General features: G+C 36.1%; 4 protein-coding genes across 10 annotated transcripts; all 4 read left to right on the top strand.

Moving 5' to 3' along the window:
- Positions 1 to 235: 235 nt before the first annotated feature.
- Positions 236 to 3,758, top strand: LOC102621680 (probable methyltransferase PMT19). 2 transcript variants are annotated; one of them, XR_008053319.1, is made up of 6 exons: positions 236 to 1,135; positions 1,814 to 2,024; positions 2,235 to 2,532; positions 2,707 to 3,096; positions 3,166 to 3,334; positions 3,417 to 3,565. XR_008053319.1 is itself a non-coding variant. In XM_025098293.2 (6 exons), the coding sequence occupies exons 1-6, from the start codon at positions 473 to 475 to the stop codon at positions 3,613 to 3,615; spliced, it is 1,839 nt and encodes a 612-aa protein (XP_024954061.2). In that variant the 5' UTR covers positions 236 to 472; the 3' UTR covers positions 3,616 to 3,758. The 2 variants fall into 2 exon arrangements, 1 of the variants encoding a protein (XP_024954061.2); XM_025098293.2 differs by having other exon boundaries at positions 3,166 to 3,243; positions 3,417 to 3,758.
- Positions 3,759 to 3,872: 114 nt separating this feature from the next.
- LOC102621199 (pentatricopeptide repeat-containing protein At1g06710, mitochondrial) lies at positions 3,873 to 11,440 on the top strand. 4 transcript variants are annotated; one of them, XM_052437846.1, is made up of 7 exons: positions 3,873 to 6,042; positions 6,139 to 7,029; positions 7,946 to 8,256; positions 8,335 to 8,428; positions 8,537 to 8,650; positions 8,913 to 9,137; positions 11,080 to 11,440. In XM_052437846.1, the coding sequence occupies exons 1-3, from the start codon at positions 4,081 to 4,083 to the stop codon at positions 7,988 to 7,990; spliced, it is 2,898 nt and encodes a 965-aa protein (XP_052293806.1). In that variant the 5' UTR covers positions 3,873 to 4,080; the 3' UTR covers positions 7,991 to 8,256; positions 8,335 to 8,428; positions 8,537 to 8,650; positions 8,913 to 9,137; positions 11,080 to 11,440. The 4 variants fall into 4 exon arrangements, with proteins under 4 accessions (XP_052293806.1, XP_052293804.1, XP_052293803.1 ...); XM_052437844.1 differs by having other exon boundaries at positions 3,873 to 7,029; positions 8,540 to 8,650; XM_052437843.1 differs by having other exon boundaries at positions 3,873 to 7,029.
- A 2,352-nt stretch (positions 11,441 to 13,792) lies between these two features.
- LOC102620723 (plant UBX domain-containing protein 11) lies at positions 13,793 to 18,355 on the top strand. 3 transcript variants are annotated; one of them, XM_006478795.4, is made up of 10 exons: positions 13,793 to 13,959; positions 14,136 to 14,238; positions 14,319 to 14,371; positions 14,454 to 14,535; positions 14,820 to 14,885; positions 14,989 to 15,053; positions 15,566 to 15,754; positions 15,851 to 16,481; positions 17,273 to 17,545; positions 17,931 to 18,355. In XM_006478795.4, exons 2-10 carry the CDS (start codon positions 14,136 to 14,138, stop codon positions 18,167 to 18,169), a joined length of 1,701 nt encoding a protein of 566 aa, XP_006478858.2. In that variant the 5' UTR covers positions 13,793 to 13,959; the 3' UTR covers positions 18,170 to 18,355. The 3 variants fall into 3 exon arrangements, with proteins under 3 accessions (XP_006478858.2, XP_006478857.2, XP_052294148.1); XM_006478794.4 differs by having other exon boundaries at positions 14,986 to 15,053; XM_052438188.1 differs by lacking the exon at positions 13,793 to 13,959 and adding an exon at positions 13,993 to 14,011 and having other exon boundaries at positions 14,986 to 15,053.
- Positions 18,356 to 18,485: 130 nt separating this feature from the next.
- On the top strand, positions 18,486 to 21,644 carry LOC102607649 (transcription elongation factor TFIIS-like). The gene has a single exon (XM_052438189.1). The coding sequence runs from the start codon at positions 20,694 to 20,696 to the stop codon at positions 21,636 to 21,638; it is 945 nt and encodes a 314-aa protein (XP_052294149.1). The 5' UTR covers positions 18,486 to 20,693; the 3' UTR covers positions 21,639 to 21,644.
- Positions 21,645 to 22,203: the final 559 nt, after the last annotated feature.

The raw sequence follows: 22,203 nt of genomic DNA, 5'->3' as shown, positions 1-22,203 counted from the left end.
ATTCAATGTAACATAGCAAAATCCTTTATACTTTGGAGAGTCTCTATGTTACATTGAATGTACCATACACAACTAACAAGAACCACATAAATTATGAGACCCATATAATTATGTGGTTCTTGTTAATTATGCATGGTACATTCAATGTAACGTAGCAAAATCCTTTTTGTAAACAGAATTTCGAGTCAAAATATTAACGTTGCTCCTGCTCCGTCCAAGCAATACAGTCCGGTGCTTCCTCTGGGCCCCACCTGGGACAAGCCTCCGTACTTCTTGACATTCGAGTACCTAGGATAATGTCGGCACGTGTGGCTTCACCATTACGTTTATGCGTGCCTCAGCCACTTGATGATCATCCTTTCAGCATCGCAAGTTCGCCATCCGAGTCTGATCAGAAGAAGCGGAACTCTGAACGGAGGAGAGCACTACTGGATCGCAGCGACTCTCAAGAGGACATGAAAGCAAACGCCAAATGGCAAATCCTCTGAAGAAACCACTGGCGAAACTCTTACTTGCTGCCATTCTTGTCTCTCTCTCCTATCTTCTTGGCTCAAACACCAACTATCCCAACAACTACTCGATACCTGAACGAGGCAGAGGCAGCCCCCCTCCATTACAATGCCTGCAGCTCAACTTCTCAAGCTCATCCCACGTCCGCATTTCTCCACCTCTACACTTTGAACCGAGCCACAGACTCCATTTCCCTCAAGAACATCAGCAAAACCTTCAATTTTTCAAGCGGTGCCCACAAAACTTCACCAATTATATGCCGTGCCACGATCCTTCGTTGGAAAAGAACTTCAGCGAAGAAAGGTTCTTTTACAGAGAGCGGCATTGCCCGAAAGCTGATGAAGAAAGAGTGAAGTGCTTGGTGCCAAAACCTGCTGGCTACCAGAGGCAGTTTCCCTGGCCCAAAAGCAAAGAACTTGCTTGGTTCAAGAATGTGCCGTTCAAGAAGCTCACTGTGTTTAAGAAATCTCAAAATTGGGTTAGATTACAGGGTGATGATCTTCTGGTTTTTCCAGGCGGCGGCACGTCTTTCCCCAAAGGAGTGAACGGTTATGTGGATTTGATCAAGAGAGTTGTGCCTTTGAAATCTGGGAAGATAAGGACTGCTCTTGATGTTGGATGTGGGGTGAGTTTTATGATAGAATCTTGAATTATACCATTTTCCTTTTAGGAACCTTTAGCTTTGTCTTTGGCTTTCCTTTTTGAAATCCAACTAGTCAAAACGTTGAATTTGAATTTACTGATGATCTAACTCATCTTATAAAGATTTCATGCCAGTTGTGCATTTATAAAAAGTGTTCAGTTAACATTTAACTAGGCAGACTTTAAAATTGAAGTGGGGTGGCCTCTGATTATATTATTCATTGATTATGACGTAGCTTTTTCTCTATTCGGAAAAGAGTCGTTTAAAAGTCCAATGTATAGTGAAGAATTGAAGACAGAGGCAGTTTATGTAATAGCAGAATGTGGCTATTATGTAGAAGGGAACGCGTATCAAATTTTTCCTCGTCTTTCCTCCTTCCCTATTTTCCTTTCATCCATTAGTTTCTAGTCTCGATTTCTGTTGCAATGCTTTTGATGTTAGTTCTGAGATAGAATTGAAACTTGGAAATCATATAGAAACAAGAATCTGTGTGTAAGGAAGTGTTTGCAGAGGCCATATATGGAGTTTTACTCTTTATTTTTCCTTCTGGATAGTAATTAAATAGAGCTATTGAATCTCATGCAATTGGATTTTGTATTCTCTCTTAATTAAAAAATAAAAAATAAAAAGTTTCATGTATAAGATTTTCATTCTCCACAGGTTGCAAGCTTTGGAGCTGCTCTGATGGACTATAATATATTGACAATGTCATTTGCACCTCTGGATGTACATGAAGCTCAAGTACAGTTTGCACTGGAAAGAGGTCTTCCAGCCATGGTTGGTTTACTTAGCACCTACCAGCTTCCATATCCATCGAGATCTTTCGATGTGGCTCATTGTTCCAGATGCCTTGTGCCATGGACTAGCTATGGTACAAACATTGCCTACCTTATAGACGAATATGTTTAATTCAATATGTGTTGTTAACATTGGTACTTTGTATGCAATGGAACTTATTTAGTAAATTGATTGTGATGAAAGTGCATTTCTCTTGTTGCTCTGATTAGCATTTTGTACATTCCATATGCGACTTTTTTTTTTCCCCCTTCAATCTTTTCCTAATTCAAATTCATATGTTTAGACGGGCTTTACTTGATGGAGATCGATCGAGTTTTGCGTCCCGGAGGTTATTGGGTATTATCTGGGCCCCCAATAAGTTGGAAGACCAGTTACAGAGGTTGGGAGAGAGATGCTAAGGATCTGCAGAAGGAGCAGATCAGCTTGGAAAATCTTGCTACACGATTATGCTGGAAAAAGATAGCAGAGAGGGGACCAATTGCTGTATGGAGAAAGCCTACTAATCACTTGCATTGCATCCAAAAATTAAAGGCTCTGAAATCACTAACATTTTGTGTTAAATCTGATCCCGATGCAGTTTGGTTAGTTTCTTTATCCATTTATTCATAACATTGCAATGGTATAACGCATTTTTCTTTAGAATCTTCAGCTTATAGTATTATTGCTGAGCCTCCAAAATGTACATTGGATGTGTCTATTCTCTTGTGCCAGTTGAAGTTCTTAAATCTTCCCGCTAATCTCTAGCTCTTCATCAGGTACACGAAGATGGAACCATGCATTACTCCTCTTCCAATGGTGAATGAAATCAAAGATGTAGCCGGCGGTGCTCTTGAAAAATGGCCAAAGAGATTGAATACTGCTCCACCTCGAATCAGAAGTGGGTTTATTGAAGGCATTACAGTTAAGTCCTTTAACGAAGACAATCAGCTGTGGAAAAAGAGAGTTTCCCATTACAGAATCATTCTCGAATCTCTCTTCTCTGGTAAATTCAGAAATATAATGGACATGAATGCTGGCTTAGGGGGCTTTGCAGCCGCACTGGCTAAGTATCCAGTTTGGGTCATGAATGCAGTTCCATTTGATGCAAAACATAATACCCTCAGCATTTTGTATGAGCGCGGGCTCATTGGGACCTACATAGATTGGTTAGTCTCAATAGCAGCCGATTTCTTGTATTCTCCATGAAGTAGATCACTTATTAGATTTGTTCACAGGTGTGAGGCCTTCTCGACATACCCCAGAACATACGATTTGATTCATGCCGACGGTGTATTCGGCATGTACATGGACAAGTAATATTCTTCAGCCTGTTTGCTTAATCTATTTTGTGCTTGTCATATGGTTCCTCAGTCAAACCTGCTGTTCTAATGAAACTTGCGCAGTGTGAGTAAACTACATGATGTAATGCAAGCGAAAGTTTTGCTTTCCAAATTTCCGACACAGACTTATTATGTGTAATGTGCAGGTGTGACATTGTCTATATCCTTCTCGAGATGCATCGCATTCTTCGCCCAGAAGGGGCGATCATAATAAGAGATCACGTCGACATTATTGTGAAAGTAAAAGGCATCATAGATCGAATGAGATTGAATTGTCAGTTGTTACACGGTGACGGAGGGCGTTTCCATCCTGAGAAGATATTGTTGGTTCACAATTCATTGTAGTTAATTTATTGACTTTTAAGTTTCTGAGCTAAAGAAAATACTCGTTCCCAACTTGTATTGATGTATTTATATCTTACTGTGTATCACATAAAATTATTTACCAAAATATTAGGACGAGTATAGCAATTCAAGAGAGAATATTTTACAACTAAATTGGACAGATGTACATTTTATCCCACTAAATTTTATTGGCTAAGATCTTTGACGAGATAAATTTTAGAACACCTACCGGACGCTTTCTGATTCATCGAGTTGTATTCAAGGCATAACAATTTGGCCTTCTGCCTCTACGATTTCCAATCTACAGGTGGAGTTTTTACCATAAATTGGACTTATTTCATTCAAGTCCTTATATATGTTCTAATTTCAATTTATTTAGAAAAGATTAGACAGGGATACTTTCATCATTTTCGCCCTTTAAACTCTCAAACAGTCGTGTGAGTGGCTCCAAATGTATAACAAAAAATGAGCAAAGCGAAGCTGAAGACTCTTTCATCGCTCATTTTCTCTTCAAAATCGTTTATGTTCTCCCATCCTAACCAATTTTCCCGCCAAAATGTCCTTCCCGCCGTCACCAGATTCATTTGCACCTCTCCTCCCGACGATCTGCACGGATTATTCGACCCGGACGACCCGTTTTCGACTGGCTGTTCTCTGGTCGAGTCCGTTTCGAGCGAGGACTTTGCTTTCTTGCGTGACTCTTTGATGAATCCCAGTGCTGCCGACTCAGTGCCAAATTTTGATGCTGGTAGGTGCTCAAACGATGCCGTTATGATTGCCAACACGTTATTGACTAACAATGATGGGTTTGGTGGAAACACCCAAAAGTTTCTTCGTCAATTTAGAGAGAAATTAAGTGAATCTTTAGTGGTTAATGTGTTGAATTTAATTAAAAAACCGGAATTGGGTGTTAAATTTTTCTTATGGGCTGGTAGGCAAATTGGTTATTCTCACACGCCGCCCGTGTACAATGCACTAGTCGAGATAATGGAATGCGATCATGATGATAGAGTACCCGAACAATTTTTACGGGAAATCGGAAATGAGGATAAAGAAGTGCTGGGGAAGTTGCTCAATGTTTTAATTCACAAATGTTGTCGAAATGGTTTTTGGAATGTGGCTTTAGAGGAGCTAGGGAGGCTTAAGGATTTTGGGTATAAACCCACACAAGCGATTTATAATGCATTAATTCAAGTATTTTTAAGAGCAGATCGATTAGACACGGCATATTTGGTTTATAGAGAGATGTTGGATGCAGGGTTTAGTATGGACGGGTTTACTTTAGGGTGTTTTGCTTATTCGCTTTGCAAAGCTGGGAGGTGGAAGGAAGCCTTAGAATTGATTGAGAAGGAAGAATTTGTGCCTGATACGGTACTTTATACGAAGATGATATCTGGGCTGTGTGAAGCTTCACTTTTTGAAGAAGCTATGGACTTGCTGAACAGAATGCGAGCTAGGTCATGCATTCCTAATGTTGTTACATTTAGGATTTTGCTTTGTGGGTGTTTGAGGAAAAGACAACTTGGTAGGTGTAAGAGAGTTCTCAGTATGATGATTACAGAAGGTTGTTATCCAAGTCCCAGGATATTTCATTCTCTTATTCATGCTTATTGTAGATCAGGAGATTACTCTTATGCCTACAAGTTGCTTAGTAAAATGAGAAAATGTGGGTTCCAGCCAGGTTATGTGGTTTACAATATATTAATTGGAGGCATTTGCGGTAACGAGGACTTGCCTGCTTCTGATGTGTTCGAATTGGCTGAGAAAGCTTATGCTGAAATGCTTAACGCTGGAGTTGTACTGAACAAAATCAATGTCAGCAATTTTGTGCGATGTCTTTGTGGTGCTGGAAAATATGAGAAAGCGTATAATGTTATTCGTGAAATGATGAGTAAGGGTTTTATACCTGATACTAGTACTTATTCCAAAGTAATCGGTTATTTATGTGACGCCTCTGAAGCAGAAAAGGCATTTTTGTTGTTTCAAGAAATGAAAAGAAATGGCTTAATCCCTGATGTATATACATATACGATATTAATTGATAATTTTTGTAAAGCTGGTCTTATTGAACAGGCTCGCAACTGGTTTGATGAAATGGTAAAAGAAGGTTGTGACCCAAATGTGGTAACCTATACTGCTCTTATACATGCTTACCTTAAAGCAAGAAAACCATCCCAGGCAAATGAACTCTTTGAAACCATGTTATCTAAGGGTTGTATTCCTAATATTGTCACTTTTACAGCTTTGATTGATGGCCATTGTAAAGCTGGAGATATTGAAAGGGCTTGCAGGATTTATGCAAGAATGAAGGGCAATGCGGAAATTTCAGATGTAGATATTTATTTCAGGGTTCTTGACAACAACTGCAAAGAACCAAATGTTTATACTTATGGCGCTTTGATAGATGGATTGTGCAAAGTTCACAAGGTCAGAGAGGCCCATGACTTATTGGAAGCTATGTCTGTGGTAGGCTGTGAGCCAAACAATATTGTTTATGATGCTCTTATTGATGGATTTTGCAAGGTTGGGAAGCTTGATGAAGCTCAAATGGTGTTTTCAAAGATGTTGGAACGCGGGTGTACTCCAAATGTGTATACTTACGGCTCTCTGATTGACAGATTGTTTAAGGACAAGCGACTTGATCTTGCTTTAAAAGTCATTTCCAAAATGCTAGAAGACTCTCATGCTCCTAATGTTGTAATTTACACTGAGATGATCGATGGCCTCATTAAAGTTGGGAAAACAGAAGAAGCCTATAAGGTTATGTTGATGATGGAAGAAAAGGGTTGCTACCCAAATGTTGTGACTTATACAGCAATGATTGATGGCTTTGGCAAAGTAGGTAAAGTCGACAAATGCCTTGAGCTCTTAAGACAAATGAGTTCCAAAGGTTGTGCGCCAAATTTTGTCACATATAGGGTTTTGATAAACCATTGCTGTGCTTCTGGTCTTTTAGACGAGGCTCACAACCTTTTGGAAGAGATGAAACAGACTTACTGGCCTACGCATGTTGCAGGCTACCGTAAGGTCATTGAAGGCTTCAGTCGAGAGTTTATAGTCTCTCTTGGACTTGTAAATGAGATGGGTAAAACTGATTCAGTTCCAATCGTTCCAGCATATAGAATTCTGATTGACCACTATATCAAAGCTGGAAGACTAGAGGTGGCTCTAGAACTGCATGAAGAGATGACATCATTTTCATCAAACTCAGCTGCCAGTAGGAATTCGACTCTTTTATTAATTGAGAGCCTCTCCCTTGCACGTAAGATTGATAAAGCATTTGAGTTGTATGTAGACATGATAAGAAAGGATGGTAGTCCGGAGCTAAGCACATTCGTTCATCTTATTAAAGGCCTAATCAGAGTTAACAAGTGGGAAGAAGCTCTTCAGCTGTCTTATAGCATATGCCATACGGTGTGTCTAAACTTTCTTTTCTCCTTTTCTTTTTCTCTGTTCCCTCTGTCACTTGTAATAACTATACAAGCAAACGTAAATTATGATCTCCCAGTGCTAAGTTCCATTTGTTGAATATGCAGATGCATTCTACCATCTCCTAGGAGAAGATATACTGACATTATAACTGCATTTCAGTCCTATGGCTTCCAATGTCGTATCACTACGTCTATTACAAAACATATTGAATGTTTCTGTCAGCATTGTTGTTCATTTAATTTTGGAAAACAACCTGCATACGGCTAGATATCAAATGATGAACTTACTATAAATTTATCTTTCTCATCATGTAAAAGGTCCTAGATTGTGTGTGCAGATAAACATTTTTCTGACCATAGGTTCTAAAAGGACATAATGAGCTTGTGGAAAATGGGATTAGTGTCTTAATTTTGTGAGCTGGACGAATATGATTCTGTGAAATTGTTCGAGTTTAGTTATCACATACGGCAGACATTTTTATGGTGTAATCTATTATTTTCTGCTCTAGGTCAATCAAATTATGAACAATGGATCTGTAGAGGCATACTAGGCGACTTGAAATATAGATGCTTCCCATAAATATGTAGGTCTGCGTGAAACTTTTGGCTTGGTTTCTCTAGATGGCCTTGAATCAATCTGTATTACTGCAGACAGATCAAGAGTTTTCTTATCTTTTCCTGACATGGACAACATCTTTCTGGAAATTTGATACTGCCTGTTAATCAGCTGTGATTTATTTTCTTTAATGTGATAGTTAATTGTGTATTGCTTTATGACCCAAACCTTCATTCATGCAGTTACTAATGCTGAAAATTTTTGTTGTCATCTGTTAAGAAATTATAGTTTATGTTTTCTTGATTTTTCCAGTATTTTAGGTTTAAAGTTTTATTTTGATCAGGATATTAATTGGCTCCAAGAAGAAGAGAGATCTAGCTCAACTTAAGCTCTTTGTACTTTTATTGGTCCTTTTCAATTAATCTGATGGCTTCATGGTGGATGACGGCAAGTTCTTAGAGATTGACTCCATTGAACTAAATTTCCATGCGTGCATACAAAATTGTAAGGAGATGTTCAGAAGTTTGGGTGAATGGCCCTGCTTCACCATGATAGGCAGCTCTGGATCCAAATAAAGCTACAGAGGATGGTATTGCTGACCCTGAAGAAACTTTTTGTTAGTTGATTATCCAAGCTTTTATGAATCAGCAATCAGTAAGCCTCTGAACTTTGTTCTGATTTATTTCACCTTTCTTTGCGAGAAGCTGATGGTGCTTATTGGCTTAAATACAGGGCGGTCACGTTTTAACTGATCCGCTGCTGAAATACTCTTCTGTGACCATGTCAAGGTCTTGTAGTCAACTATTCTCCGGTGGCCCTGAGAACAGTAAGCACAAAGCATAATTTGAGTGCACCAAAATATACTAAGTTTTATGTTTTTATTCATTCTTTTCTTTCCCCCTGTTTTCTGGGCATGCTTCTTCTTCTCAACCAGTAGGAAGGAAACAATATGATGTCAGACTGCAGGTATATTTTTCAGCAATAGGATCATGTCACTTTTGAATGGCATTGCTCCACAGCACAAGTTCCAGGGATTTAGGAAATTCAGGTGACTATAAACTTCGGAGTTGGTTATATTAGTTGAGGGGTAATTTTTAGGGACCTCCCCTGAGGTTTGGCGTATTTACACATAGATAGAATGTATTGATGTAATTACAGACACCACCCCTGCCGTTAGTATAAAAATATGTATAATGCAGCATAGAAGGGTAAATACGTAAAATCATATTTAAATTTTAAAATAATTCAAAATTTAAGCTGAAAATTTGTTGATGTCCGAGAAATATTGACTGTTACAATCTCTTGTCCAGTGCTTTGCGATACTTGATGGACAAAAGAAAGCAAAATCCAACATCAATTTCTGCTTTCTAAAGCTATCAAGAAGCAGCTCCTTTTGCCCAAAACTTTATCAAATTGAAGGAGAGTTCAGCTTCTGTTATGAACGAGATGAGTTCGAGTGGTGGCCCAAGACTTCCACGAAGTGAGTACCGGCGGTGAATGGCTTCAGCCGCGACTGGAATTGGAGCGAGAAAGAGGTTAGTCCTCATTTGTGACAGTTCGAAGATGCAAATAAGATGCAGTTGATTATTTTGTTGATTATTTTTTTTTTTAAGAATGGGTTGATTCTGAATTACTTACAAATGAAAATGGGCTTTCGAATTTTGATTTTTTTTTATGCATGTAGATCTCGACAAGTGTGGTCTCTGATTTCTTTTTCTGTTAGTCAATTATAGTAAGTTGTTGTTCTGATTGTTGTTCATCTTTTTTTATTTTTCTTTTATTTTTTTAATTTTAAATATTCACTGTGTTTTTCGTCTTTAGAATTGAAGAGCAGTTATTATGTGTTTATGTGTTTGTGTTTTTTTGGCAAAAATCTGTGCTGAATTTATATGTTTAAATCTAGATGACGATTTTACAGAAGCTGTTTTGGATGAAAGTACTTTCTATGAAAGCATCCATATAAGAGTCATTGCAATAATTTATTGAAAAACTGTTAAATTTTTCCAAAAGAAAACATACAGGGTTGAAATTCTCTCATATGCAAACCTTTTATGTAGCATATTATCTATGATTGGCTTTCTCCTGATATCTGCAAATTAAGTAAGGGTTTTGTTAACTAATTGCTTTGATACTTGGTAATATTCTACTAATGGAATAAAAGAAAGCATATACACAATTACACACACACATGCAGTAGAGGAGATCGATAGATATAACAACAGTACCTTATGAGGCATGAGAGCTTTGGGAATCACTCTATGCAGCAAACAAAACATTAACAGAGACATCTTGTAATTCTTTCGTGTATTTTATATGTAAAATAAAATATTAATATCAAAAGAAAGAAAAAGAAAAAAGAAACACTCAAGAAACAAATCATTTAATTCTACAGTTCCTTAGCCAAATCAATCTTACGCAGCTTTCCAATTTAAATTTATTTTGTTTTCCATTGATGGAAAAGCTATTTCATAGCCATAACAAGGTTCTTCAAATCTTTATTATGCCGATTTAATGCTTAATCATTTTATTATTATAAGCTGTCATGTTGGTAGCACATAGGTTGCAAATGAGGAACTAATTTATGGAAATGCAAGCAGAAAGTATTATTACAATCTGATGTTCTCATTCCAAAAAAAAAAAAGATTATAATCACTGTGATACTTTCATCTTATCTTGATCTATTTGGAGTTGGAAGTATATCAAATTTGCTTTTAGAATATATCTTTTAAAACACAGCTTTAATTTGTTGTTCTATTAATTTTGTCTGGTTAAACAAGTTGGTGTTGGAGAAGAGAAAAACTAGCCAAACGATATCCATTGCTCACCTAGATCTGCATTTCCATCTCTTCCTTTTTATTTTCTTCTTTTAATTCCATTAATTCTTTTTCTTCCATGATGAGACATCTCCATCTCTTTCAAATGTTTTTGTTCATCCGGATAGTAACATAGCTGATGGATCTTAGGCCTCATAGAATTAGAATTAGCGATGCTGATTTTTTTTTTCTAATCCTTGAACTTTAAATTGGGTTTGGGAGTTTCAATGGTTGTGCCAGCTTGTAATTTTCAATACTTAGGCAGCATGGTGCCATGGCTTTGAAAAGGCTGGTAATATCAATTCTCTTCCTTTGTGGCATGTATCGTTAAAAATTTTGAGCTCATCAGAGCATGTAATGATAGGAAGCTTTCGTCACCAATAGTATTTTCATTCTCATATATTAAGACAATTATTTGCTTTTACACATAGAAAGAGTTGTACATATCAATTCCAAATTTGTCGACTACACACAGAGTTTGAAGTGTTTTGGCCTCTAAAACTTAAACTCAAACCAGCTTAGTCCATATCGTAATCTTGTTTGATGTTCTCACCTTGAAATGATTATTATTGATGGTATAATTTTCTTTAAACTTTCATGTAGCATATTTTAATTTATTAATGGTTTTTTGTTACTTACGATATGCTGTTGTTTTAACTTGCAGCCATGGAGATCGGGCTGTGGTAGCTGGAGATGAGATTGATGTAGCAACAATAATTCCAGAGTAATACACCAGCTTAAAGAAGATGTGGCAGGATGTCAATGTCAAGAATGTTTGCTTTGACAAGCCTATAAGACATGCTAAGGAAGTGAGAGTTTATGTCATTTTGCCATGGCTCATTTGTTGTATGTTTGATTAACTGGATGTGTTTGAGCTTAGAAAATCCATATGGTTGAGACACGGTTTGATCTTGATTATGTTGAATGCTTCTATTGATGATTTGAATGGATGATATTATTGAAACAAATACAAAGATTTCTTAAGTAGAAGATGAAGAATAAATTGTGTTTTGATGATTTATTTACCTGCAAAAGCCTCCATTTATAGCTGTTGTCGCTGTTCAAATTATTAACATTTATTTACAACGATAATAATGGCAGCTTCATTTGATTTTGAAGAGTTTTTTTATAATAAGCAATGTCAACTACTTTACATTGATTGGTATTTTGGTCTTTTTCTGATGTCGTGTGATTTCAGCCAAATTTATTACCCGTCAGTTGTCAAAGCTTTATTTATCAATTTATTATTTTGGTGGGAAGGATATTATAGTAATTTTAAGAGTCTCCTAACGGTCAATTTAACTTATAATTAACGGCAGGGGTGGTGTCTGTAATTACATCCATACATTCTATATATGTGTAAATACACCAAACCTCAGGGGAGGTCCCTGAAAATTACCCTTAGTTGAAGGCAGCCACATAAAATTTAAATCAAGCAATAGATATGTTGTAGTGATTTTCCAAGATTTTAAGTATTTTCATTTCCTACAATACTGTTGATACATCTTGGTAGTCGAAATTGTAATATTCATTATTATTTTCTGTTTCATATCTTTGTAAAAGACAATGATGAATAGTATTTGATTAATAATCAAAGAATCGCTTGTTGTTAGTTTGTTGTATTTTTACCTTTAAATTTTTCTTTGGTACTTGGATATATTTAATTAAAAGCTTCTTCGTATATGCTAATATGAGCATACATGCAATTAGACGTGGCAATGTTTGATAGGATCCGTGAATCCAACAAGAACTTATAATAAATGGGTTGTGTCTGGGTAACTATTTCAATAATTTATAATTGTGTTAAGGGAGCTCCTATGTTACATTTCATGTCACATGTACACTCCACAATAACCACACAAATTAGACATGTGTTAAGCTCAGGTCTAGTGTTTTCAACAGTTATCCTTTTCTTTACGAAAGTAAAGGATAGAGACAAGATAAAAGTTCACATTTTAATGTAATATATTTTGTTATGTAATGTATTGAAATTTATATATATATATTTTTTTTTTAATTTTCCTTACCATATTAAAGTAAGGGTCTCCTTACCAAATAATGACTCTTCTAACACAATCACTCTTTTGTGACAGGATCATCAATTTGATTAATTATAATGTATTGATTTACTTGGTATCTAGTGATATTTTTGTTATTTCTTGCATGCTTAAAAAATTATGTAATTATTTTTATAACAAAATTTATTAGAGTATATATGTATAATTATGTTAAATAGGTGAAACAATTATGACACCGTTATAAATAGGTTGGCTAAGGCCAGTTTGGAAATACTGTAACTTTTAAAATAATTGTAGTTAGATATGTTGTAAAAACAATCAACTATGAAGAGAATCAATTAAATGTTTGATAAATTTTATTTTCAAAAATACTGTGAGTTTTAAAATCAATTATGACCGTTTGGTAAATTTTACTGTTAAACTACTGAGAGAAATCAAATGACTAAAATATATATAATGTGGGATAAAATTTATTTATACACATAAAAACATGTACATACAATATTTTTAATTGTATATTTAATAATTTTAACTAAAAATAAAATCTATACTATGTTGATTTTTATTTTTTTTTTTTTTGTCTTAAAAAAATTGACAATTAAATTTATAATATACTCAAACAAATTTAATAATAATTCAACCAATAAATTATTATTAATAAATTTATATTGATGAATTATAACAAAAATTTATTAAAATATTGATTTTGTTTTCAATTTCAATAAGAATAATTTTGGGTTTAGGTAATAATTTTGAGGATATTTATGAAATTGTATTAAAGGATAAAATTGATTTTGAAAATCAGAATCTAAGAACTACTCCTTCCCTATTTTTCAAAATCAGCTGTAGGAGGGGCTAATTTTGATAAAAATAATTTTGATTTTTTTAACCAAATACTAAAATCAACTTTTAAATTTTAAAAATTACTTTTAAGTCTCCTAAAAACAATCCAAAACGGACTCTTAGTGTTTGAGGTTTTTTATAGATTAAAAACAATTTAAGTCTAGATAGAATTAAATTTGATATGACGCAAATAAGATACAATATGTCAACTCGAATTACCACTTTTACTTGTAATTATTAACACCCATTTTTCTAATTTTTGGCATCATAGACAAGCCGTTGTTGGTTTTGATCCGTCAAGGACAAAATATTATTTTTATACGATATAACTTAAAATTGAAAATAAATATAACATACAGTAGGTGAAAAATATAAAATTATTACCCAGATTTAAATTGGAAACATGTATTGTGTATACAACACTTACGTTTTAGATCATTTTTAAAAATTTAGAGCTGGCTGATTAATTAGCTCAAATCTTACCACGCAACATGAGTATTTACACTTTAATAAATTAAAATAATGACGTGGCATTAGTTAATTATGACACGCGTGTTATCGTCTTCTAACAGAATGGTGTTAGATTCTCTATATCTCGTTCAGTAAGCGTGTGTTTTGAGATCGAATTCGAAGTCCTCTGATTCCGCACTCGATTCTTCCAAAACCCTAATTCGTTATTTCTGGTAACTTCCGTGTTGGTCACATCTAAAATTTGTTCGATACGGCGTTCACTGTGTAAAACTAAGCCCTCAATTTCCGTAATTTAGGGTTTATTCTCTGAAATTGTGCTGTTTGAATTGACTGATTTAATTTAATTCAGTTTTTTGTTTTTATTATTTGATTCGGTGGCTTTAACCAGATGGAACGGCGGTCACTCTCTTCTCTCACATACAAAGGATCGATTCCTGAAGCTATTAATGAAGCTAAGAAGCAAAAGAAACTTTTTGTCGTTTACATCTCAGGTAATTTCTATTTAATTTCAATTACATTCATCTCAAATAAAGTCGTTATGAAATTTTTATTTTATTTTATTTCATTTCAGGCGAAGACACTGAGTCAAACAACTTGGAAAACACAACATGGACTGATTTGAAAGTAAGTTATATTGTTTATTTATTTATATATTAATAATATTTTTTGTTTTTAAGTGTACGATTTCCTTATTTGCTGTGTTCAGGTAGCAGAGTCAGTATCGAAGTACTGTATACTATTGCATATCCGAGAAGGAAGCACTGACGCTACAAATTATTGTGCAATATGTAATCCTCAGATTCCTCATTTTGAATCAAAGTTTTAAGTTAAGATTCATTGGTTGGCTGCGGTTTTGAACTACTGCCAACCTTAGCAGACTGGGTATTTTCATATGATAAATCTCAAACTATGGAGATAATGTATACGCTTGCCTCGTCTTAAGGATACTGTGTTTCAATACTTTACAAACATTTTAGCTTAACTAGGGATGTGAATATTTTGACTTGTGATATAATGGACATTGCCAGCAGTATTGCAATCAGAAGCGCATTCTTACATTGATATTTTACAGATCCACAAAATTCTATCCCATGTATTAGTGCAATTGGATACAATGGCTTACAAGTTTGGAGAAGCGGTATGTTTCTAATGATAACCTTTAGTAGAGGCAAGCTCATTATGGTGTTTACAAATACTTTCTAAATATTTCGTTGTTTTCTTTCCATGTAACTGTCCAGAAGGTTTTGTTTCTGCTGAAGTTTTGGCTTCCAGCTTGGAGAAGGCATGGTTTAGTCTTCATATCCAGGTATGGGGGTTGTGGTGAGGAGCTTTTTTAAAAAAAAAAAAGTCAAAACCTGGCATGTCATACTAATAGGTTTTTCATGAAAAAGGAGAACACCCTTGGTGTCTGCTAGTTGATGTTACAGTTTTCTGCAATAATGAATGTAGTTGATCATATGTAACTATAAGACATAGTTTTATGTGACTTCTACGGGGTTCCTAGGTATCACTAGCTACTCTCGGTGTTTCGAAAGCATGTTTTAACTTTTGTTTTCAAGTATTTTGCAAAGCTTAACCAAAAAACTGTTTAAAACCTATTGATCACAACTTGATCAATCAGTGGTGACTAAATAGTTAAGGCAGGTTATTCCTTGTGCAATGGCTACCTTTTGAGCTATTATTGTAAATAATAGTTCTCCAGGATCTCTTCTCATTTATTTCCTACATATGCGATGCACTAGAGCCACATTAACTCTATGATTTAAGTTTTGAAGAAAACGTGAGTGTTTTTTTCATTTTGGTTGAACTAATTTGCAGGAAACAACGGCAAGCGTACTGACTGCTGCACTTGCTTCCAATAAATCTGAACCACCTACTTCTGGGACTTCTGGTGGTGGCTCACCTGATCAGGGAAGTTCTTCAGGTGCAGCTATTCCATCACCTTCACCTTCGTTGGAGAAACACCTGCAATCCTCAAAGGCTAAATCATCTGTGACATCTGAGATGGTAAGAGAAGCTTTAGTTTCTGTAATTACCTTTTTAATTTATTGATTACTGTATTTTTCATGAGCTTATTCACTTACATTTTTCTCATATTTTCAGAAAAATAACACTGAAGTTGGTGTTAAGACATCTTCAAAATCCTGCAGTGATAGCCAGTCCGGAAGTGTTGGGGATGAGTGCTCGTCCTCTTCCTCTAAAGGAGCTGACAATTCGCTTAGTCCTGCAGCAGCAGATCCTGAAATTTCACAAGCTGAGAGCATGCCTATCAGTACTGCAAATTCTCCTGCCTCAAGGAGTATTGTGGACAAGCACTCCGGCTCTTTCTCTAAAGGAGCTGACAATTTGCTTAGTCCCGCAGCAGCAGATCCTGAAATTTCTCAAGCTGAGCAAAAGCCTTCCAGAGCTGCAAATTCTTCTACGAGTAGTGATTGTCATTCAAGTCTTCCTGCTGGAGGTCCAACAGTAACTCCTTCTGAAGCAGATGAACTCAGAGAGGATGAGAGGGCAGATGACATAGGTCATGGGAAGGTTGACTTGTCGGGTTGTTCTGGTAGAGAATTAAGTGATGTTCATTTAAATATCCGATTGCCTAATGGTGTTAGCCTGCGAGAGAAATTTACTCTGACAAGTGCTTTGAGGGTGGTGAAAGATTATGTCGATAGAAACCAAACAGGCTTGAGCTCCTATGATCTTGCCATTCCATATCCTCGCAAGATTTTCACCAATGAAGGTATGAATATTACATTTGCAAATATTTATGTCCAGACTTCAGTTATTTGAATTTTGCCCCCAACGGTGTTATAATGAGGATATGGATGCAGAGGAAGTTACCGCATTGCTCTACATTGTTCTTTGCAGTTCTTTTCTTTGGCATGGATTGCATTGCTCAAATTAGCATTTGGACCTGATATATAATATACACCTACATGCTTCCCTTTCTGCCTTTTTTGATGATTAGCCGTATGTGCACGATCTTAAAATGTTACAAAGGACCTAACCAAGTGTTCATGCTTTCGTGCATAGAATGAACTTGATTGTAACAGCAGATGGTTGGTAGCGTTATAAATTTTATCTGAAAAAAATATCTTGTCATATAAAAGATATAATGTTCCATCCGGTTACAGTATGTTCTGTTGTCTTTGCTCACATGCAATTGTCTGTTGCATATCAATTAAGTGCCTTCATCCATGCAAGTGGCTCTTACTTAAATTAAAGAATTACTCTCTGTTGTAAATTACTTTTTCACCTTCTTTTACTTGTAAACCAATCCTTTTAATGTGGCAGGATAAGCTCTACATGAGTATTCTTTCAATCCTTGATGCATTCTTATGCTGTTTTCATTGTGTAATCTAAATATTCAATCTTTCTAGATGCACTTGTCAGTGTTAGGCATCACTGATTTATATATAACATGCTCTCTCTTTAAATAGTGCAATCAAATGTATATACGAGTGCACAAACAGTAGATTTGAAGTGTTTGCTAATTGCTATTCATTGTTCTCTCTCTTTAATCTACTGCAGACCTTAGCAAATCTCTGTCAGATTTGAGCTTGTTTAACAGACAAGCATTGATTGTGGTTCCACGCCAGAGAGCTTCAGGCTACCAGGGAGGAGGATCCTCGATGTCTGAGCAAACTAGATATAGAACAGTTGCAGATTCTTCAAGTGAAAGTGAAGGGGGATATTTTGCATACGTCAGAAGACTATTGTCATATGTGAATCCACTGTCCTATTTCAGTGGTGGTGCCTATTCAAGCCCAGGGCAGGATGCACAAAGAGGCATATGGGAATATGGTGAGTTCAAACAACATAACTGATGCCATCAGTTATATTTTTCCAGACGTGAGATTTAGGATTAAAATGTATTTCTGTTTAAGAACTGTTCATTTGCATTCAAATATACCAGCTAGGGAGGAATTTAAAGGCCATTAAGAACCCTTCAATGTGGTTTTCCTAGTAAAGGAATGTGTGCGGTCAATAGGCCTACTGTCTTTTCCTTGGGTTCCATGTCTTCTTTTGTTGGGAATAGAAGGTTTTCTTTTGGAAAATTTTTTTTCCCCGGGACATAATCTGATTGAATGTGAGGTGAAAGTTCTTCAATTAGATTCACTGGATACTTATTGTGGCATAATGTTCTCATGGCTTGCACCTCTATAACTATCTGTGTGTGGTCCTGTAGGTCCAAATCCGACACTTCAGAATAACTTAGCAGCCAGAGGAGATGGACCCAACCCATCCTCAAATCCTAGCACTTCAGTTCGCAGAAATGAAAGTAAGAACAGGCCACCAACCACATCTCATTTTGGGAGCAATATTCATACGCTGAAACATGATGAGGATGATAGCCGGTTCAATGATAGAAATGCCTTTTGGAATGGAAACTCTACACAGTATGGTGGGGATAACAACGGCAGATAAGATCCCAGGTTTAGCTCGCTCCTGCAGAACTTCTGATTTTCAGCCCTGAAATTTAGAGAGGATAATAACTGCTATAGATATATTTGATTTATTATATTTACTTTAGATTTATGTGCAAAATCCTCAATAATGGTTGTAAATATTTATATATATATTTTTTCCAAAATTAAAGCAGTGATTTTAGCATGCTATGAGACTAAACAATATTTGAAACCCATTTAACAACCTTGAATGACTGATATTTCTTGCTTATTCATCACTTTTGACAAATAATGGTTAGACTTTCCTAATAACGTGGACTCCATATGAACTCAGGATTAATAGGAATTAACTTGTAATGAGAATTATTAAAGTTCTGTTTAATATATCTTTTCAAGTAGAGCTTGTTTAGTTATTTGATAGTACAATCTTTATAAATAGAGTTTTTACTAAAAAAATTTTGGTTGTTTGGTTGTCGATGAGAATTTTATTAAAAATTTATTAAATTACTTTAATAAGAAAATTTTTTAAAGTTATATTATGAAAAAAATAAAATAAGATTGTCGAATAAGGAGAGTGTATTTTAGAAATTTTAATATTTAAAAAAATTTTAACTTTTACTATCAAAAATTCAATATTTGAACTTTTGTTATTAGAGACGAGAGTTTATCTAAGCTTAAAAAAAAAATGAGTTTAGCATAATTTTTTTATGATTAACAAATATTAGATAAGTTATACTAAATTCACTAGTAGATAAATTATAGTAAATAACTAACACGCAATTGATAGCAACTTCAGATCAGCGGTACTGAGTTTAGCATTCAGATCAATCATGAAGAAGCCACGGTTGTTAACCCTAGAAGATTTTGAGAAGAAGAAGATACTTAAAAATGGACTGATCGCTTAGAAATTTTATCAGAGGTGGCGGCCGTAGATGCTGCTAAAAAATTGAAGCAACGACAGAGAGCGGCAACCAGAGAAGAAATATCAACATCTGCCGCAGATGATGATATGATGATGTTATCACATCAAAAGAAGAAAGAAAATCGACAAAGAAAAATATAATAAAAGCCTTAAGTAGAAGAAGGAAAAAGAGAATGAATTTGATTTAGGACCAAACCCGCCTCCAGATTTGCCTACAAGTTTCTTGACCAAGATTAGGGACATGCATGGGAAAGACATCGTTAGGGTTATGCAGAAACCATTGTATAAGCCCGACGTATGCAAGGGTGAAGATCACTTGGGATTCCCAAAATATTGAACACTTGGGATTCCCAAAATAACAAGCCATCGAAGATCAAAGCAGTAACTTTGATCGATCCTTCGCTTAATGAGAATAAAATAAGCTTGGGAAAGCGGAAGATGGAGAAGAAGCATGGACCCAGTAGCGAGTCATATGTTCTGGTGACTATATTGGGAGAAATTGTTGAAGAAAATCAGTTGATGAACGGTGATCTTGTTCAGCTGTGGGCTTTTTCGAGTTGCCGCTGCCTCAACGTCAAGACTCTGCTTTGCTTTGGCTGTTGTCAAAAGATAATGATCAAGAAAATGAAGCTAATTAAAAAATAATTATTGCGGGAGTAATGATTTGATCAGTAGTATAGGCTCTGAAGAGGGAGATTTCGATGACAGACCACCTTCCGGTGGAATCCGCTACTGCGTTTTCCATTGTTCTGAAATGATGCTACGTTTTAATGATTATTTTCTTTCTTTTCTTAGAAAGATTAATAAAGGTTGTTTTCCTATGCATGCATTTGGTTCTTGATCACATGATCATTAAATTGTGTTTTAACCTGATTTTGGTAGCTGAAATTACGAAGCCGAATCAACTTAGAACGAAAATTTTGATAAATCCTTGGTGAAACCAATGAATCTAAAATGTGGTCTATGGTGATCATAGATTTGGCAGCTCCAGCACGGATCACGAGGCAAGCAATAACCGCGAAGCTCTCCCATGGACACGTCATCCGCCGAGCATTGTCCACCTCAGCTGCGGCAACAGCGACGGCAACAACAGACGCCAAACCCATAACGCCGTCAGCGGATCGAGCGAAGTGGGACGGCAGAGGACAGAGGCAGATAATACCGTTGGACCAGTGGGTTCCGAAGGTGGCGGCCGTTGCTTACGTGGCTCCCAACGTCACTGTCTGCGACGGAGCCTCCGTCTGGCCCGGGTCCGTCCTACGTGGCGATCTTAGAAGATTACCGTTGGTTTCTGCTCCAATCTGTAAGAGGATGCGTACTTCACGAAGGCGGCAAAGTTTTTTTTTTTTCCTGATGATAATTGGCTTCAATAAGAATTGTTTTTTCTTTTTTTTTCCTCCCGTACGGGGGTGCCGGCAGAGAGTTTTTCTTTTTTTCCTAATGAGAGTTGGTTTCATTATTTCAAATTTTCAATATCATCCGATACAGATAAGGAAACTAAGCAATTCCGATCAAGACTGGGAAAAGTTCATTACTATAAATTGATAACTCATTCACATCCTGCAGAAAAATATACATTGTGAAACAAATAAACGAAATTCTAGCTGTTGTTTACGTACGTATGGAGAAAGAGCTTGTGAAGTTATTTGGAGCCGCCAAGAAGGCGGCGGATGCGGCAGCGGCTACTAACAGGAGTGAGCCCGAGGTGCAGCGATGCGGAGACGCCTTGAAACAACTACAGGCTTTTCCCGTTACCTACGATCTGCTGGTCTCCACACAGGTCGGTAAAAGTCTTCGCCATCTCAAAAAGCATCCATGTGAGAAGGTACAAAATGCAGCCTCCGAATTGCTACATATTTGGAAGCAAAAAATAGTCCTCGGAAAAGAGACGAGCGGAAATAAGAGAAACGGTAGCAAATTATCAGTTGATGAGAAGTTTCAGAAGCAGACGAGTGATAGCAATGCGGTAAAATCTGGGTGCAGCACAGCAAAGGAGAAAAAAGCAACTGCTAGTATCAGAAAACCATCACATGCTGATCAGGCTAAGGATTCTATGCGAGACAAAATTCGGAAAGATCTTGAGAAGGCCCTGTCCAGAGTTGCAAGTGAGGCCGCTGATGATGAGGAAATAACTGATCGGGTTAAAGCGCGCGACCCGAAGCAAGTTGCTGCTTCAGTGGAACGTGTGTTGTTCGAAAAGCTGAGGCCCATGGGTGTTGCAGAGAAACGCAAGCACCGATCCATTATGTTCAACATGAGCGACGAGAAAAACCCTGATTTGAGAAGAAGGGTTCTTATCGGAGAGGTGACACCGGAGAGGCTTGTGACCATGACTCCTGAAGAATTGGCAAGTGATGACAGACGACAAGAGAACGAGGAAATTAAAGCCAAGTTCATGTTTAAATGCGAAGTTCCTGAGAAAAAGAAAGGCACGACGGATCAATTTAAGTGCTCCGGATGCGGGAAAAGCAATTGCAGTTATCATCAGATGCAGACTAGGAGTGCTGATGAGCCTATGACTACCTATGTAACGTGTGCCGAATGCAACAAGCGTTGGAAGTGCTGAACTTTAGACACATATATAGTTGTTTAATTAATCAATTTTGTGATCAAGTTTAATTAGTTATGTTTACTAGTCATTGTTCAGCTTTCTGTAAATGTGAAAGTTCATTTGTTATTCTTAAATAATGAAATATTCAGTGTTATAATTCAAGCCAGCCTGATCAGTTCGTTATGGTGTGTGTATGTGTGTGTGTGTCTATACACACACACACACACACACACACACACACACACACACATATATATAAGAGCTATATGTATTTATGTACCAAGTATTATCTGAAATCTTTACTAAAAGGCATGCTAGCAATTTTTCTGTTTATCAATTAATCTACCCAGAAGAAAGCATGTCAATATCAAAAATAAATTTATATGGGATTATTCGTACTTGAGTAATTTAGATATATGCCAATGATATTTCAACAACATGTAGGATAGTTCTGTTAGTAATATGCCCTAAATGCCAATTGAGTGGCCCTTGCATTTAGAAAATTATTGTATTTGATTAGTATTTTGATATTTATAAAATGGTATAGTTATCAATATTCATAAATTATATTAATGAATAT

This window comes from Citrus sinensis, chromosome 3, assembly GCF_022201045.2.
Source record: "Citrus sinensis cultivar Valencia sweet orange chromosome 3, DVS_A1.0, whole genome shotgun sequence".
In the NCBI taxonomy this organism is placed as follows: Eukaryota; Viridiplantae; Streptophyta; class Magnoliopsida; order Sapindales; family Rutaceae; genus Citrus; species Citrus sinensis.
The sequence above is the reverse complement of the archived record's forward strand: the minus strand, read 5'-3'. Positions and strand labels throughout refer to the sequence as shown.